Source organism: Brachyhypopomus gauderio, chromosome 2 (genome assembly GCF_052324685.1).
Source record: "Brachyhypopomus gauderio isolate BG-103 chromosome 2, BGAUD_0.2, whole genome shotgun sequence".
NCBI lineage: Eukaryota > Metazoa > Chordata > Actinopteri > Gymnotiformes > Hypopomidae > Brachyhypopomus > Brachyhypopomus gauderio.
The window spans coordinates 28,319,453-28,337,299 of record NC_135212.1 but is presented as its reverse complement, the minus strand read 5'-3'; the positions used below and the strand labels follow the sequence as shown (position 1 = coordinate 28,337,299).

Genomic DNA, 17,847 nt, shown 5'->3' with positions numbered 1-17,847 from the left:
GAGACGTGCTGAATATGCCGGCCTGCCTGCCGGAACGCTGGGTCACACACGTGTGATGTTTGCTGTTAAATCTACGTTAAACTAACAGTGCTTCAGGTCACATGTATGGAGAGCATTAACTTTTACCCACAACCAAGTCAAATCAAATAAACAGAACTGACTCCCATTTTCTCAGTAAATGCGATCGAGTTTTATGTCAGACTTCCATCTTCTCCAGAGCCATACAACCCTTAGGCTTTAGATTTGAAGAACTAGCCAAGAAAAAACAGAGTTGTGCTCTCTATGGTCCTGCATCAAAAATCACTTTGAGAGACAGACAGGACATTACTGCTAAACAGTCGTTCCTTCAAGTACCTGCTCATTTGATGAGAGGCACCAACGAGACCAGCGCGTGTGTGTTGGGAGCAACGGCGTTAGCAGGCACGCTCGGCTCCCAGCGGAGGCCCGTGGGTCCATGTGCAGCACAGCGCAGACCTCACCCATGTTTCCCCCGAGGAGCCAGGTCGGATCAGTACCGATGGCTTGATCTCGCAGGGGCAGATGATTCGAGGTGATCTTCTGCACCCGCTTCACTCACCCTGCTGATTGAGCATGACGCAGGCTTGGATCGAGTCTCTGAACTGTGTACGGCACGCTTAACCCCGAGCGACGCAGACCCACACGTGTGCGAACCCCAGGATGCCGGGCTGCTGGAGGCGGTTCAGAGTGCAGTGTGTGCGTCTGGAGGCGAGGAGCTGGATGGAGGGGGAGGAGCTGGGGGAGGGGCCTGATTTGTCTGGCGGAGCTTAAGGAAAAAACCTGTGGCGTGCGGAGAGTTTGGTGAGCGCCGCCGTCTTTGAAAGATACTTTTGAACACTTTTGATTCGATTGTGATAGTGTGGAAATGGCTCCCACACCCTCACAGCGTGGTGGCCCCACGGTGCCAAGCAGCTCTCCCTCCAGGATCCAGATCAAAGCGGTCCAGCTTTTCAGCGTCCACGGAGATTATCGTTTCCTCAGGTGCTCCCAGTTTGAGCAATGATCCACAACTTCTGTCTGTTCTTGCTGTTGTTTTGGAATGAATATTCTCTGCATGCATATTTCACCCCATCTTCAATGCGTGTTTTCAGAAAAGGAGGCAGAATCTGCAGTTAAGGTTAAAGGGCAAATACGCCATAACTTTCTATGACAAGAGGCTGGACTAGTAGAGGAATGAACCAGAATGTGTACTGGCATACAGTAGACAGTGTTGTCTGTCTGTAGGCTGAGTTCTTCTCCATGAGGTTCAAACAGCACTGGACTCAGGAACCTCAGCTAATCTTCTGGCCCATCATGGGTTTGTTAGTCGGACGTATTTCTCTACACATTTGCGCTCCAAATAAAGTAATAAGCAGCGCCATTAACACTTGGATCGTGTTACCATTTTCATGTCAAAAAGAGTTTATTTCAAGAATTTTACCATTCTGTAGTCACGACCACAACAGGGGGAGGAAGGGGAACCAAACGGAATCGCTAGGTCTGATTTCACATTTGTATTTAGTTTGAAAGGAATAATTACTGTGTTGTGGTTAGTGAGGCTTGGCTGTTCAGTAGATGTTTAAGAGGTTTCGGTATTTCCTGCTGTCTCTGCTGCTCTGAAGACTGGGCAGCTAATGATGTTATCGTCCTGCTGGGTTGCAGCCACTTTATCACCATGATGAGCAGTAATCATGACCCCGTTAGGCCCCTGTCATCCAATCCTGGTGCTTTCTAGTTCTGATGGTGCCGTACGTGTCTAGTCTGATCTACAGGTCCCTGGGTCAGGCTGCTTGTCTGTGAGCACAGGCCTGTTTTAGCTTTGGGACCATGACCGATGTAATCAGAACTGTGTATTTAAAGATGCAGGCAAAGACAGGCCAAAAAATACTTATTTGTTTATTTAATTTGGCTTTTAAACTTTTTACCCATTCATTAATATAGCATTTATTTACATGAGAGCTCTGTTGTGGTCATAATGTCACCTTCGTGACATTACTGTGATGTGTTGATGTATAGGGGTAACACCCTCTTTAAGTGGAGTGATTTGGGTGGGACACTCAAGGAAGTGAAGAGACCGGGATAATTCTTCAAACAAATCTTTCCTGTTTGTAGCAGTCATTTCTGATTAACTAGAGCAATGAGCATTGAGCATTGCAGTCTCTGGCCAGGAAAACCAACCAGGACCTTCTCAACCCTGGATTTCAGCTACAAATACGTGGCATGTACAAATAATTGCATCCATGCATAGATCAATACGCATGTTCTACATTATATATGTTTTATACGGATTTGTTTCTCAGCTGCATTGATGTGTATTAAGGAACGTTTTGATCTGGCAGACTGAAGCTGCTAGTCTTGTGAAGACCTTTTGTTCTGCAGTAGCTCAACAGAGAAGATCTCTACAAAGATCTTTGGTCCAACTTTCTCTCAAGTGATGTCATTGATTTCACGCCTTTCTGAAACAAGCATTCGATCGTATCTTATCCTATGCATATGAATGGGACAGAAGTGTTCATACCAGAACCAGCCATCTTAACCCACTTCCTTACAAATGTCAGCAAAGGTTTTTCCACTACAGTAGATCAGGCAAGGAGCAAGATGGTTTTGCGTATTTCCATAGCCAATCAGATGATGGGAGAAGATGTCTTTCATATGCCAGACTCGCGCTCCTGAATGCCGATCGTATAGTAGGGGGTCTGTGCGGGACGGACACGTGTAGCCGACACATGTCAATCATGTGCGTAAGATATTTGCCCCCCCCCGCCCCCCACCTACCCCCAGGGGGGCAGTAGCTGAGTGCGGGGCGACCCCGACACTTTGAAATCCTCTCTTGGCTCGGCCTGGCTCTCATTACCCTCTCTGCTTTCATATTCAGTGCCTCCCTCCTCTCTCCCTCTCTCTCCATCTCTCCCTCTCTCTCTCTCCCTCCTCTCTCCCTCCCTCTCTCTCCATCTCTCTCCCTCTCTCCCTCTCTCTCTCTCCCTCCTCTCTCCCTCCCTCTCTCTCCATCTCTCTCCCTCTCTCCCTCTCTCTTTCTCCCTCCTCTCTCCCTCCCTCTCTCACTGTCTCTCTCCCTCTCTCTCTTCCTCTCACCCTCTCTCTCCCTTTGAGTCCCTATTTCTCTTTCATGTGTCTTTTCTTTCTCTCGCTTTTCCTTTGTTCTTCACATTCTTAATTCATGCACCTCTCTTTTGTCTTTTGCTGTTTTTATAAGGTCATATTTAATTCACCCACGAGTCTCTCTGTCTCTGTCTGTAGCTCTGAGCTCTGTTCAAGGCTGTACTGCTGTTTCTTATTCTGCATATTCTTTGGTCTGTGGTGTTTTCTTTTGTCGCGTCATCATAATTCGTATTTGCTGTTCATTTTGTCTTTGTCATCCTCCATTTTGACCACGCACACACTGATCTCTGCCTGTCACGTAAGAACCAGGCCACTAGATTTAGTCCCTTTCACAGTTCTCATTACTTTGGGAATTGTTTCAAGTGCATTTTGTAACATTTGTGATGGTGTATATGAATAATGAATCAGTCAGTGTGCATCATTAAAGAAAACCAACCGTTCAGCACTGGCTATTTTCAAACTCGTAAATTAAATTGACTGTACTGGCCAAACGATGAATGTGTGCTGCTCTGGAGCCAAATATCATTGCATACGTATACATGCTGCATATATGATAAATACAACTGATAACCCTCAATAATAAGACCAATCAGTCAGTCCTTAGATAACACTGAACATAGAGGATCTAACCCTGAGGTCATTGTAATGTATAGCCTCTTAGTAGATTAATTATACATGGAAATCTTGAAATGCATAATTAAAATAGAACAGAAAGCTGATTACACATTTCCTTTTCTTATGCAAAACTGCCAGATTCTGAAGCCCAAAGCAAAACTGAGAAAATGTGTCTTTTTACATCTGTGTAAGGGGATTTTTTGAAGATTTATTTTATAACAAAACATTCATTATTTTATGAGGATTAGCAGTAATGTCATATCAAAAATCGTTCTTTCAGACATTAATCTGGGTGCAAATCTGTAATCTGGGTGTAAAATGTAATCTGTAATTTGAATGTAATCTGTAATCTGTAATCCATCTCTGTAGAATCCAAAATTCCAGGAACCTGTTACTCTGGATTTTCTGGATGCTGAGCTCGAAAATGATATTAAAGTCCAGGTAAGTGTCTCGGACACACACACTCCACACTTAAAAACCCATCTATTTTCTCAACATTGTCTCACAACTTCTTCAATTTAGGTCTGTTCTATGGGATTTCTGTTTTTCTTTCTGTTTTTGTTGTTTTTTTGTTCTGTTTTGTATTTTGTCCTTGGGTACTTTGAAAGGTGCTATATAAGTGGAGATTATTCTTATTATTATTATTATTATTATTATTATTATTATTATTACACAAACATACACACACACACACAATTTCCTAAATCTTCCATTTTTGGATTATAACTGGAACCTGTGTTTCCCATGATATTTCTGGGTAGAGCATGTTTGAGTTTAGGTAGGTGGGCTATTATTGGTAGAATGCCAATTTGCATACATACCAGACCTTGTGTGTCCGAGCATTTCCAGTGCGAGCAGACATGTTAGAAGCTTAGAGTAAGGATCGCATGCAGTTCATGTAGGCTCCTCTGTGGGCCTGGTGTCAGGAAGCAGATGTGTAGATGATTCTTTTTAAACACGGCTCAGCCATCTAATGCTGCAGGGTTTGGTACCCAAATGTCAGACAAAGTTTGTTAAAACCACATCTGAATATGCAAAGCTTTCTAGATCACAACACAGTGCTTTTACTTAATCCTTGGATCCAGTCAATCCACAGCTGCACCAGACCTTTCATAGTTCGGACTAGCCAGCCGAAGGATGCAGTGTTTCTGAGATGGGGAACATGGGTTGGTCCATGTTCCATACATGACACAGTGCTTTTTTACACCACCAGATCACCCAGTGCCTTATGCTTTTCTCTAGATAAGAACAATGATGATAGACAGAGACCCTGGTGAGAAGACGATCGAAACCCTTGTCAAATCGCAGGATGAGGTGTGCAAAACGTCCATATTGTTCATTTGCATCTTCAAAGACCAGTTTTCATTTCATTTGAGCATTGCATTAATTTGTTTTAATGTAGAGATACATTGATCGAGGAGTGAGGACTTACACATGGGTACCCGTCAACGGCACAGACTACAGGTGTGTTCACAGACCACATGTGTGTTCACAGACCACAGGTGTGTTCACAGACTAGAGGTGTGTTCACAGACCACATGTGTTTTCACAGACCACATGTGTGTTCACAGACTAGAGGTGTGTTCACAGACCACAGGTGTGTTTACAGAGTAGAGGTGTGTTCACAGACTACAGGTGTTTTGACAAAGCACCGGTGTTTTGACAGAGCACAGGTGTGTTCACAGACTACAGGTGAGTTCACAGAACACAGGTGTGTTCACAGACTAGAGGTGTTTTGACAGAGCACAGGTGTGTTCACAGACTAGAGGTGTTTTGACAGAACACAGGTGAGTTCACAGACTACAGGTTTGCTCACAGAGCTACTCGCCCTGTTTGTTTTCTTGTTTTCCTGTTTGATTTAATGTGTTCAACAGTTCCTTTAACATAACAGACTTGAAATGTGTTTAATTTGGGGTGTGTGTGTGTGTGTATGAGTGTATGTGTGTATGTGTGTGTGTGTGTGTGTGTGTGTGTGTGTGTGTGTGTGTGTGTGTGTGTGTGTGTGTGTGTGTGTGTGTGTTTTCTGCAGCTTGGCCTTGGTTTTGCCTGAATACAACATGCATTACATTGAGGCAACCCTAGGAGACATAAAGCCAGCCATGTGTGAGTATCTGTGCACACTGCTCACTCCTCTGCCTTTAAGTGGGACAGATGATCTCAGTTGTGGTGGTTTCTAGAAATGTCTGCACTGGGGCTCTGTGTGTGTGTGTGTGTGTGTGTGTGTGTGTGTGTGTGTGTGTGTGTGTGTGTGTGTGTGTGTGTGTGTGTGTGTGTGTGTGTGTGTGTGTGTGTGTGTGTAAGATGGAACGATTTGGGTCTTTCTAAGGCTGCTTGCTGTGTGAAGCACAGGTCCAGTTGGTCTCCACCCTGTCTGAGCGTACACACACAAACACACAACCCACCAAATGAAACACACACACACACACACACACACACACACACACACACATATATATATATATATATATATATATATATATATATATATAGACTTTTTCAAATTTTTTTTTTACTAGTTATTAGACATTTGAATTTTGACAGAAAAACCAAAAGCATCAGAACAACATTTCACGTTCTTAAGTAATATGCGCATTCATGGTCCTGCAGAAACTCCGTACATACCTGCTTGAACTAATATAACATTCTTCTTTGACATTGGACCCTGTATCGTTGGTGTTATTCATGTGCAAATGTCCCTGTCTGTTCACTGATAAATCACTCTGTGTGTGATTACAGATAAATCACTGTGTGTGATTACTGATAGATCACTCTGTGTGTGTGATTACTTATAAAGTGTGTGTGCACAGCTGTTTTTATGCTGCCTGTACAGTAGATCTCTGATTATTATACTGTGCACAAGGATCGTGGAATATGTAGTCTCAGTGAAAGGCCCCCTATCCCCCAAACACCCTCTTCTGTTAGTGGTCACACCCTCTGGTGCCTTCAGCCTGGACTTTGGTTATTGCTGGAACAGATGGTTCTGGCCTGTGCATCAGATCTACTGCAAAAAATGCTATTAATCACTGTTAAAAGCTGCTATCACAGTATTACGCCGAATTGTAAAGCCCAGTTTTGTCATGTATCAGTTTGATGTCAGTTGTCAGTCTGATCTACGGCCAGAGTGTAGATCCATCTGTCCCTTTCAACTTCAGGTTTCACGAGCTTAAGGTTGCCCCAGGAGACAGAGAAAGAGTCTGATGCATCCTCCTGCAGCTATGAGCGTGCATACATAGGCGTGTGTGTGTGTGTGTTTGTGTGTGTGTGTGTCAGCTCCCTGCCTCCCCAGTCTGGTCACTCTCCTCCCCTGGCGTAAGGCAGGCAGGCCCATGTTTATGGCCTTGTTCAGAGCCAGGCCAGGTGGAGGTGGTGATGGGTGGGGGGCTGTCTCGCGGGGGCCCCCACGGTGCCCGCCGCTCCAACCCCAGCGCTCCTGTAGGGGCCTCGTTCCTCCCTCCGCCCTCCCCACCCCTCACTCCGCTGGGCCGGGAGGCGAGAGAGAGGCTCTGGGGAGCCGTGCGGCACAGTAATGGGAGGAGCATGAGCAGGCCACGCCCAGCCTTCACGCCTTTTGCCCCACAGCCGGACAGCCGTGGTGTCTCTGTTGGGTTTGTTGTGAGTTTGCTCGTAAGCAAAAGCTGCAAAAGCAGCGTATGGAAGTAATTACATGACCAGGAGTTTCAAAGAGCTCAACACAGATGTCTTCATAATCTCTGACGTGCGTCATGCGGTCCTGAGTGCGATTGCCTGTATTAGAGCTCACAAACAGAAACACACATGATACACCTGCTGAGTTCAGTGCAGCTAACATGCCTGATTACACCAGCAGGTCCAGTCTAAAGCAGATCGGGCCTTGGCGTCCCTCTGCGCCGCATCATAACACTCCTTAAGCAGCACCTTCATCAAAGCGGGCCGGGCCGGTGCAGCATTCATCACCCTGATGATATTAGCTGCTCCACACTACCACAGCCGAGCTGAAGACGGCTGAGCTAATTTTTAATAACTTGCCTTCTCTAATCGTGTGCCAGTGGCGATGGCGTGCATGTCTGATGAAGTTGAGCATGTCTTACATTTCTCAGTGTTTAGCTCATGCACTCTCCAACCTCGAGCCTCAGTCCTAAACCCAGGAGACAGGCGCACTCTGGATTTATTGCAGTTAGTTGGAGCAGAACTGCAGGACGAGCCCCAGCGTCTTGTGTGGGGCAGCAATACCCCCCCCCCCCCCCCTTGGTGTGTGTGTGTGTGTGTGTGTGTGTGGTGAGGCTCTGTGCAGCTGCTCCAGTGTGAGTGAGTAGAGGCGTGTGTGTCTGGAAGCCCAGCGAACATCAGCAGGACACATCATGCAGCCTCTTGCCCTGCCTGTTCTATATGAAATGACCTGTATGACAATTATGGCCTTCGCAATGCTGACTGCTTTTATTTGTGTAACCCTGTCTTTCCCTCTCTTGTCTAATCTGGGGTTTTCACTACAGGGGACAAGGGCAAGTACAACACTTTTGAACCAACCCCCCCTCTCTCTCTCTTTCTCTTTCTCTCTCTCTCTCTGTCTCTCTCTCTCTCTCTCTCTTTCTCTTTCTCTCTCTCTCTCTCTCTCTCTCTCTCTCTCTCTGTGTCTCTCTCTCTCTCTCTCTGTCTCTCTCTCTCTCTGTCTCTCTCTCTCTCTCTCTCTCTCTCTCTGTGTCTCTCTCTCTCTCTCTCTGTCTCTCTCTCTCTCTCTCTCTGTGTCTCTCTCTTCCTCTCTCTCCTTCTCTCTCTCCCTCTCTCTCTCTGTCTCTCTCTCTCTCTCTCTCTCTCTCTCTCTCTCTCTCTCATTTCAGCAATCTGCTTTAGCATTTTATCTTCCCTCCAATCGCATGTTTCTGTCACCCACTATCATTTCAGACCTGATTCAGCCATCCTATCGCAGTGGCGAATGTGTGAGTGTGTGAGACCAACAGGGGCTTTTATTGTTTTGCACGTATTGTGTTCGTTACGTGATGCGTGATTGCAGTTTGCTTTGCAGCCTGTTGTACTCTCCTGTGCTGACGTATATGTATTAGATTATTTGATTTGATTATGATTTGTTCATTTGTTCATTCGTTCACGCGTCCGTATGTGAATGTGTTGGCGTCACGTTTCATTGCAGTCGCACGTGGGGTTCTGATGTCACTTCTCCTTCTCTGCAGTTTCAGAGACTATGCAAGTGGAGAAATTTGAGGAGTATGGTTACACCTTTATAGCACCCAGGTAGGTCAAACACACAGAGACGTGTGAGAAAACACAGACCCCCCTCCATTGTCTTTAGTAGCGACAGGTTTATGTGTCTGATATTCAAACCAAGTCTTGGAAAGCCCATAAATTTACATCATCAGACATCCCACTTGCCTTCACTTAACAGCTCTGACAATGTACGACACACAGATCGGATATTTTATGCACTCCCTGTACATCATACTCTCAACATAAAAAAGCAAACACAGATATTAGTACATCAGCAAACATAAATCCTGGCAGTGCATATATATAAACCTCTTTTCTCTGATACTAACAGTGGACTCTAATGCCTTTGTGTAGAGAATACTGCCAGGACCTGAAACTATCCACCAATAGCACGCAGCTCCTCATAGACCTCAAACACTACATTGACAAGAGAACCCCCAGTGACCCAACATGTAAGTGGATTCTTTCACCTCGCTCAGATGATTGCAGAGCACCTTGGGTAAGCAAACACAAAGTAATTAGAAGGAACAAATGATGTTGGACCTTCAAGTGTATTGGCATGAATAATATACTGTAATATATGTCAGGAGTCAAGAAATACACCAAAGAAACTTAATTCTTCAACAGAATGTGCCTTGAGGGTTGAACTACGTCAGCCTTGGCATAACTGTGCTGTGAAATCATTATCAAAGCTTTGGTCCTTTTACAGAGCATATTGCTCTGATGTATGCAAATCGATGGATGACTTCATATCTTTGAGGGGGCTGTTCTTTCTTTCAGCTGCTGACTCAGGTACTTTCCCACTCAAATGATGTCACAGCGTGTCCTATTGACTCTGTGTGAAGGTGACTCCTGAGTGTACAGATTGAATCAGGCGCAGTAATTGATTAGTCTGGCCTGCAGTGACACTACGCTCTGTCATCCCAACTCACAGCATCTAATGACTCACTGCTTATACTCCTGTCACATACACACCACACAATAAAGGGATTATATTTAAGTGTGTGTGCGTGAGTGAGTGTGTGTGTGTGTGTGTGTGTGTGTGTGTGTGTGTGTGTGTGTGTGTGTGTGTGTGTGTGTGTGTGTGTGTGTGTGTGTGTTTGTGTGTGCGTGTGCGTGTGTGTGTGTTTGGATGTCTATAGCTAAGCTGTAAAGTTTAATACTTTGAGGTACATGAAGGCCACTTCTAGATGCTACACAGTGGTCCAAATGTTTGTTTAATGGACAGATATTTTTATTAGACAAAATGAATCAAACCTCATAAAATATTTTATTGTTAGATTTTTATTGTTTAAATAAAAAACATGTAGTCACGCACCATTTTGATTTGTGAAATACAAGCAGATGGTACTACAAGCTCAAGTATATTCCTGAAGAATAAAAATGTCGTCAGGAATGTAGGAAAACTCATCAAGCTCAGTAATGGGACACCTGACTAAGATATATCCTAAACTCAGACTTAAAAGGATTTCTACCCATTTGCAGTTTTTCCATAAATTATTTTTAGCAGCACTTAACTGCCAGTGTTGACCATTGATTTAAATCATAACATGTCTATCAGAATGGAAATACATAGTCAGAAAAGTATCCCCTAAATGGTAAACCTGAACCCTGACTACCTCAAAGGGATCCTCCCCCCTCTCTCTCTCTCTCTCTGTCTCTCTGTGTGTGCCAGGTAATGTCAGTCTAGTCAACAGGCTTCTGCTGGATGCTGGTCTTACTGCTGACCTGGTCCAGCTCTGGAAGGAGCAGACTGTGTAAGTCATTCATGCAGCGGCCAGACACATTTACTCTGTAAGCCATGACACCTCAGCAGCTCCAGAGAGCGTAAATATGTCGGTGGTTATGTTTGGACGTGTTTTTTTGATGAACAGACTTCTTAAAAGCAACATAAGTGCCAGCAACATATCAAATACTACACAGTACATCGGTAAAGAGAGTGTAAAACAGTTTAATGCCCTTCCTCCATAAATAAGAATACTGTCTAACGCGAATACTACTTCTAACGCTCTGTACTATTTTGTCCATCACTAATAAATACTTGCATCAAAGAACCCGACCATCTGTGAGGAGAGAAAGATTTTAATCTATTCAGTATGCTGGAGTTCGTTTTTTCTTTTCTGAAGTAGTGTAAAGGCCAGGATATGTCACTTTGAGGAATAGGGTTCAGTTTCTGCGTCATTTTACTAATTGGACTTGGAGTGCTTTAATTTTCCCCGGAAGCCTTTCTCTCCCTCACATTGCCACAGTGACTTACAGTAAATCACTTAACCTGACTCACTTTAGTTTAACAATGGACTCTCGAGCATCTTGTGTGGCTGAGTACCTGCTAAAATGGAGATGTGCTTGTCAGGGCTGAACGTGTTGTGTACTTTGCGATGTGTTGCAGAGAAGGCGTGTTAGCCAGGTTTGTGGCCACTGAGGGTGGAATCACGAGAGTTTACCCTAAAAGGTGAGAGATACTTATTTTAGTTGTGGTTATACCAGTGGACATGTGTTATTTGTCTATAGTGAGATTCAGCAGGTATGTGCTTTTCATTCAGTTTGGATACTTGTATCTCATCCATATGTTAAGAACATGTATTTTGAGAAAGATTCAGTAAGTGTGAGAGAGTTTCTGGTACATTGGAACTCTACACCACATTTTTCTCTCTCTCTCCTATCTCTCCCCTTCTCCAATAATAATGGTTCTGTTTAAGGGTGAATTTGAGTTCATACACTAGTTCCTGTGGTACACAACAGCAGGACGGCATCAGAATGTTGTCAGAAGGTGTTTGGAAACAAACTGAACAAATATGTTTTAATCCATTTACCATTTTTTTCATTTTGTGCATTAATCCGGCTGTACTATTTAATATTTCGTTATATATTACAGGACATAGCCTGATAAATATAAATATGTATTACTGTTCTGACTCTGTCTGTCTGTATGTCAGTGCTGCAGAGGACTGGAACGAGAACACAGAGACCTACGACTCCAGCTTCTACAAAAGGAGTTTAGACAATGACATTTACATCTTCACTGCCCCCTATGTCAACAGTAAGAGATGCGTCCCGCTCCCACTGCCCAGATATTACGTTTACTGGAGTTTGCATAGTGTGTATTTGTGCGTGGGTGTGTGTGTGTGGGTGTGTGTGTTCATGTATGTGTGCGTGTGGGCATGTGTGTGTACACGTGAATGTGTGTTTGTAGACCATGTCTTTGTCATGCTGGTGTAGAACACAGCTCTGCCTCTATATAATGTGTGTGTGCACTTTGTCTTGTCCTTCCAAGATGGCATAAACTATATTACTTGGGGATTTCCATCAAATGACTTTTCCTCACCTGCATGCATGTGTGGTCTGGAATGCTCACTCACACACACACACACGCACTCTCACACACACACACGCACTCTCACACACACACACACACACACACACACACACACACACACACACACACACACACACACACACACACACACACACACACACACACACACACACACACACATGCTTGAGCACACACAAGTACAACACATCTCTAGGGTATGCCTAGAATCAAGCTTGCGAGGATGCATTAAGCCATTGTTTCAGGTTTAGTTCTGATTTATAGAGCAGAAATCCCTTAACGTGAGCCCTTTGTGGGTTGTGTGCACCAGCAGTACTCAGGGCTGCTGCTATGACTTTTGATCTGCAGTCCGTTTACAGTTGGGCCTAATAATAGTTAGAGTTGTGATCTTTCAGCTTGGTACATACACTGAGTAGGGATGTGTGTGTGTGTGTGTGTGTGTGTGTGTGTGTGTGTGTGTGTGTGTGTGTGTGTGTGTGTGTGTGTGTGTGTGTGTGTGTGTGTGTGTGTGTGTGCGCACTTTTCTCCCTCTGTTAAACAGAGAGCAGGGAGTCCAGCTATGAGTCTGGTATTTTGGTCAGTAAAGCCGTAGAACTGGACTTCAAAGGAATCAAACTCAAACCAGCTGGTGAGCACACATAATAATTGCAGATCAACGCAACTTTCATTGTATTAATTCAGCTGAATTAAAGTCTCTTTTACATTACCACATGATCATCATATATTACATGAACATATTATATTACACATCCAATAAAGACTTTTGGGAAAGGTCTTATTAAAACTAGGTTTGTGATGTATGTTTTATTGTCCTGGAGTGGCTGCTGTCAGTCTGCTGCTCAGATCCCAGGTGGTCAGGGAGGCAGCGGTCAGGCTCATTGACGCATGGCCTTAAAAGCTCTGGCTGCAGTCCCACTGCAGTGGGAACGTTTGTGTGTAACTTGTTCTTTTGCAGTGGTGGGCGTCAAACTCAATGTGTCTGCCTGGATGAACAGCTTCATGAATGCCACCTTGAAGATAAACGTAAGTGAAACTCTCCTTATCTGAACATGTGGAAGCCATTTAGCTCCAGGCTTGCCACACAGGCTCATACAGCATGGCTGGAGGCGTGATGGCCTGACTCAGTCTAAATAAATGATGCAAGTGCCCGTTTGGTGAATTCTCGGCGTGCGATTCTCCCGATCTCTCCTCCCCACAGTGCAAGGACGAGATCTGCGGGTGCCTGAGGAACGATAAGGTCTGGATCTGCTCCACCTGGTGGTCCGTCATCTTCTGTGAGGCTCTCCTGCTGGCTCATTGGCTGTGTTTGCTGTGTTTTCAAACAGCACGTGGACTGCGTGATCCTGGATGACGGAGGCTTCCTGCTCATGTCCAACCAGGACGAGTACATTGCACAGGTGAGACGTCCAGGCGTGGCCGCCCCAGTCTTACCGCTCCGACACCGCCACAAGGTCCAACCGTAACCCCAGAACTGGCTGGGATATGGCCAGAAATTGGTTTTTCATAAGCGAGATGGGTGCATGATGATGCAAGCAATGGTGCCTCATTTTTGTAACATAAGTTTATAAAATACAAAATGTTAATTACAGCTGGACCTGAATGAGTGTTGTAGGTGTTAATTACAGCTGGACCTGAATGAGTGTTGTAGGTGTTAATTACAGCTGGACCTGAATGAGTGTTGTAGGTGTTAATTACAGCTGGACCTGAATGAGTGTTGTAGGTGTTAATTACAGCTGGACCTGAATGAGTGTTGTAGGTGTTAATTACAGCTGGACCTGAATGAGTATGCTTTAAGTGTTAATTAAGCCCAGGTGGTTATCAATGTGATTTCTTTATTCAACACCCCTGATATGCTGTGCTAGTGAACAAGCAGATGAAGAATGGAGTTTGGGTGGGGGGTCCTGGGTTTGGGTGGGGGTCCTGGGTTTGGGTGGGGGGTCCTGGGTTTGGTTGGGGGTCCTGGGTTTGGGTGGGGGTCCTGGGTTTGGGTGGGGGGTCCTGGGTTTGGTTGGGGGTCCTGGGTTTGGGTGGGGGGTCCTGGGTTTGGGTGGGGGGTCCTGGAAGTGAATCATGATCACTGCTCTCTGGTGCTTCCTTTGCTCTTACCATTTATTCTCTTGCAAGAGTCCTTAACATCTCCTCATCATCTCAATGTCTTCTTAACATCTCCTTATTATCTCTTTAACATCTCAATGTCTTCTTAACATCTCCTTATTATCTCTTTAACATCTCAATGTCTTCTTAACATCTCCTTAATATCTCCTAAACATCTCCATAACATCTCCTTAATATCTCCTTAACATCTCCTTAATGTCGTCTTAATTTCCCCTTAACATCTTAACCTCTCCTTAACATCTCAATGTCTTCTTAATATCTCCTTAATATCTCCTTTACATCTTCATAACATCTCCGTAATGTTGTCTTAACATCTCCTTAACATTATAATACTTTTATTTCTTAGCAAAAAAATTTAAGGTATTACATATTCTTTCATGCATATTGAAAGAAATTATCATTTCTAGAGACTCTAGATAGTGATTCTGTGTTTAATATGAAATGAGAATGTTTTCTGTGTGTGTGTGTGTGTGTGTGTGTGTGTGTGTGTGTGTGTGTGTGTGTGTGTGTGTGTGTGTGTGTGTGTGTGCGTGCTTGTTTGGCCTATTCAGATAGGTCAGTTCTTCGGTGAGGTGGACCCTGTACTGATGATCAGTCTGGTGAACACTTCTCTATACTCCTTTAATAAAACCTACGACTACCAGTCAGTGTGCGACCCTGAGCGCGATCACAAGACAGGTGCTGGACCTCGATCCATCTACGTGGTAGGAGAGGCTGTGTGTGCGTGCACATGCATGCTCGTGTGTATCTGAGATGTCTGAGATGTTCATACACTTGCATAAGTGCATATTCATATTCATGCTGTGTGTGTGTGTGTGTGTGTGTGTGTGTGTGTGTGTGTGTGTGTGTGTGTGTGTGTGTGTGTGTGTGCTTTGTTTCAGCCGACTGTAGCAGACCTTCTGAGTGTGGGCTGGTGGGCGACCACAGCTGCCTGGTAAGTGGACTTGTGTGGGTCCAGCATTATCTCCTCTGAGGCTACAGATTTATGAAGGTGTTCTCTCTTTCATTCTGTCTTTTGTTCTTTCATTCTCTCATTCTTTCATTCTCTTTTGTTCTCTTTTGTTCTCTTTTTCGTCCTCTCTGTCGTTCTCTCTTCCTCAGGTCAATGCTACAGCACCTCATCCTCAGCATCACTCTCCCGAGCATCCTGGAGGCAGGTAGGTTGATTTCTCTTTCAGCTCTCCCTATATATATTTACAAAACATGTACACACACACACACACACACACACACACACACACACACACACACACACACACACACACACACACACACACTTTCTCTCTACCTCAGTTGAGCACATATGTATGTTTGTAATTTGTGTGTATGTGTATGTGTGTGTGTGTGTGTGTGTGTGTGTGTGTGTGTGTGTGTGTGTGTGTATTTTCCAGCCTACGCAGAGGAAGACCTCTCTGACGCATACTCTAAAGAGAGCTGTATAACAGAGCAGACTCAGTATTTCTTTGAGAATGATAACAGGTCTTTCCATGGTGTGTTGGACTGTGGGAACTGCTCAAGGTGAGGGGAGAGGAGGAGAACTCTGTTTGTTGTGTGTCTGCCTCTGTATGTGTGTGTTTTTGTCCTTGCGCGTGTGTTTTTGTGTGTGCGTTTTTCCATGTGCATTTTGCCCACTCTTTTCTCCTCCTGGATTGTTGCTCATCTGTATGACCCCCCAGAGAGGGATGACTCGCCTCCTGTGTTCTCCTCCTCTGGCCACGGGGCCTCAGCTCCCAGACCCCCTCATCCTTCCTCTGGCTGCCCGAGCCCACGTCCCCTTGATCCGTCCGATATCCCGCCGGCCGTAAATCCTGCTGTTGGCGGCTCTGATGGATCTCCGGGAACGTGAGAGGTGTCTGGAGGGTCGGCCCGGCGGGCCGGCCCGCCTTTACGAGGCCCGCGTGCAACTCTGTGTACGATAGTTTTTCTTCCATGTTAACTACTTTCGACATGTAAAGTTTAACGAGCGCCATAAAGAGAAATCCATTTGTGAGATGGCGGGAGTACGGCGCGCTTTGAGAGCGCGTAACTCAATCCCCCCTCGCACGGCCGTGCCCCCGCTCGGGCTGCAGGAATGCGACACGCGGAGATCTGGTGCAAACCTGCGATCAAGAAGGAAATCTGCATTTCAAACAGGAATGAAAAGCTGCTTCTGAACGTTACTGTGACCAGAGCCGTTGCAGGTCGACATGCTGCGTATAAAGCGAACACTAACTGTGCCGCGCAGACGTGTGCATCACTACACCAGGACCGGCTACGATACTATAGAAAAAAACTAAGCAGAGGTGGCTGGTCTTTTATATACAGGAGATCAGTGTGCATCTACACACACACACACACACACACACACACACACACACACACACACACACACACACACACACACACCCCACACACACACACACACACACACACACACACACATCCACACACACACACACACCCACACACACACACACACACCCCACACACACACTCACACACACACACACACACACACACGCATGCACACCTGCACACACACATACACCCACATGTGCGCACATTTGCTTTCTCCCCACACACTGCACTACAAAGTGATGAGTCACTCTGTTCCAAAGAGGGCAGCTGAGAGAAAACAGAGTGATGTTGAGCTGCCCAGAAAGCATCCAGCGCTGCACATGTAACACGCTGCAAAACCAGTGGAGGTTTCCAACAGGACACGCTGATCTAAGATCACACTCGCTAAAGACTTTAGCACATGGTCGGTGTGTTAGCACCAAGTGCTCACTACTTGACCAGTAATGGGTGTTTAAAAAAGAAATACACTGACTGACGTTTTGTATATTTTGACGAATCACCAGCTAAATGTTTAGCTTTGCATGAGTGCGAAGCATTTGCACATGTTTAAGGCGGAGGCGGTTTTTTTTTTTTTCCTTCTTGATCATCTTTCCTCTTCTGGGGTCACATGCTTAAGTGTTGTGGGTGTATTTATTGTTTTTCTCTTCCCCAGAATGTACCGGGCTGAGAAGCTCCCAAGTACCAACCTGGTGTTCCTCATCACCGACGCCAGGAGCACCTGTCTGTCCTGCGACGGGAAGGTGTTGAGACAGGCCGAGCAGCCCTGTATCCTTCTGCAGGGCTGTGTCCTGCAGCGACGCCCGCACGCATGCCCCCTAGTGACGTAGTGCGGAAGCGTGGTGCCCTGTGCCTCTGAGCTCCGTGTTAACCTATGACTTCAGACTCCACTTTCAGGTCTCGAGGGTGGTGGAACTACATGGCGTAGTGTTCCTGATTTAAGACATCTAAAGATATATTTACAATGTAGTCCTCATGGCACACACAGTGTGAACTAGGTCAGGGGCGACCACTAAACTCAAGACCAGGTGTGCCGAGGGCTGTTATGTACACCGGTCTGCTGGTGCTACAGACCATAAAGGCTCTTTGTACAGTAGTGTCAAAGAAAAACAGGCCTGTTTACTGTCAGGAACAGT

At 45.3% G+C, this 17,847-nt stretch overlaps 1 protein-coding gene across 1 annotated transcript in view; it reads left to right on the top strand.

The window, feature by feature from the left end:
• The window catches only part of LOC143497502 (voltage-dependent calcium channel subunit alpha-2/delta-1), a 71,633-nt gene that overhangs the window by 49,308 nt on the left and 4,478 nt on the right, over positions 1–17,847 (top strand). The window contains exons 19-36 of the mRNA XM_076993376.1: positions 4,102–4,173; positions 4,975–5,046; positions 5,135–5,196; positions 5,762–5,835; positions 8,895–8,955; positions 9,283–9,380; positions 10,604–10,685; positions 11,318–11,380; positions 11,865–11,968; positions 12,804–12,890; positions 13,218–13,285; positions 13,461–13,499; positions 13,588–13,659; positions 14,929–15,081; positions 15,259–15,311; positions 15,479–15,534; positions 15,769–15,895; positions 17,367–17,479. Of these exons, the coding sequence (XP_076849491.1) occupies positions 4,102–4,173; positions 4,975–5,046; positions 5,135–5,196; positions 5,762–5,835; positions 8,895–8,955; positions 9,283–9,380; positions 10,604–10,685; positions 11,318–11,380; positions 11,865–11,968; positions 12,804–12,890; positions 13,218–13,285; positions 13,461–13,499; positions 13,588–13,659; positions 14,929–15,081; positions 15,259–15,311; positions 15,479–15,534; positions 15,769–15,895; positions 17,367–17,479 (1,456 nt within the window). The remainder of the gene's footprint in view (positions 1–4,101; positions 4,174–4,974; positions 5,047–5,134; positions 5,197–5,761; positions 5,836–8,894; positions 8,956–9,282; positions 9,381–10,603; positions 10,686–11,317; positions 11,381–11,864; positions 11,969–12,803; positions 12,891–13,217; positions 13,286–13,460; positions 13,500–13,587; positions 13,660–14,928; positions 15,082–15,258; positions 15,312–15,478; positions 15,535–15,768; positions 15,896–17,366; positions 17,480–17,847) is intronic.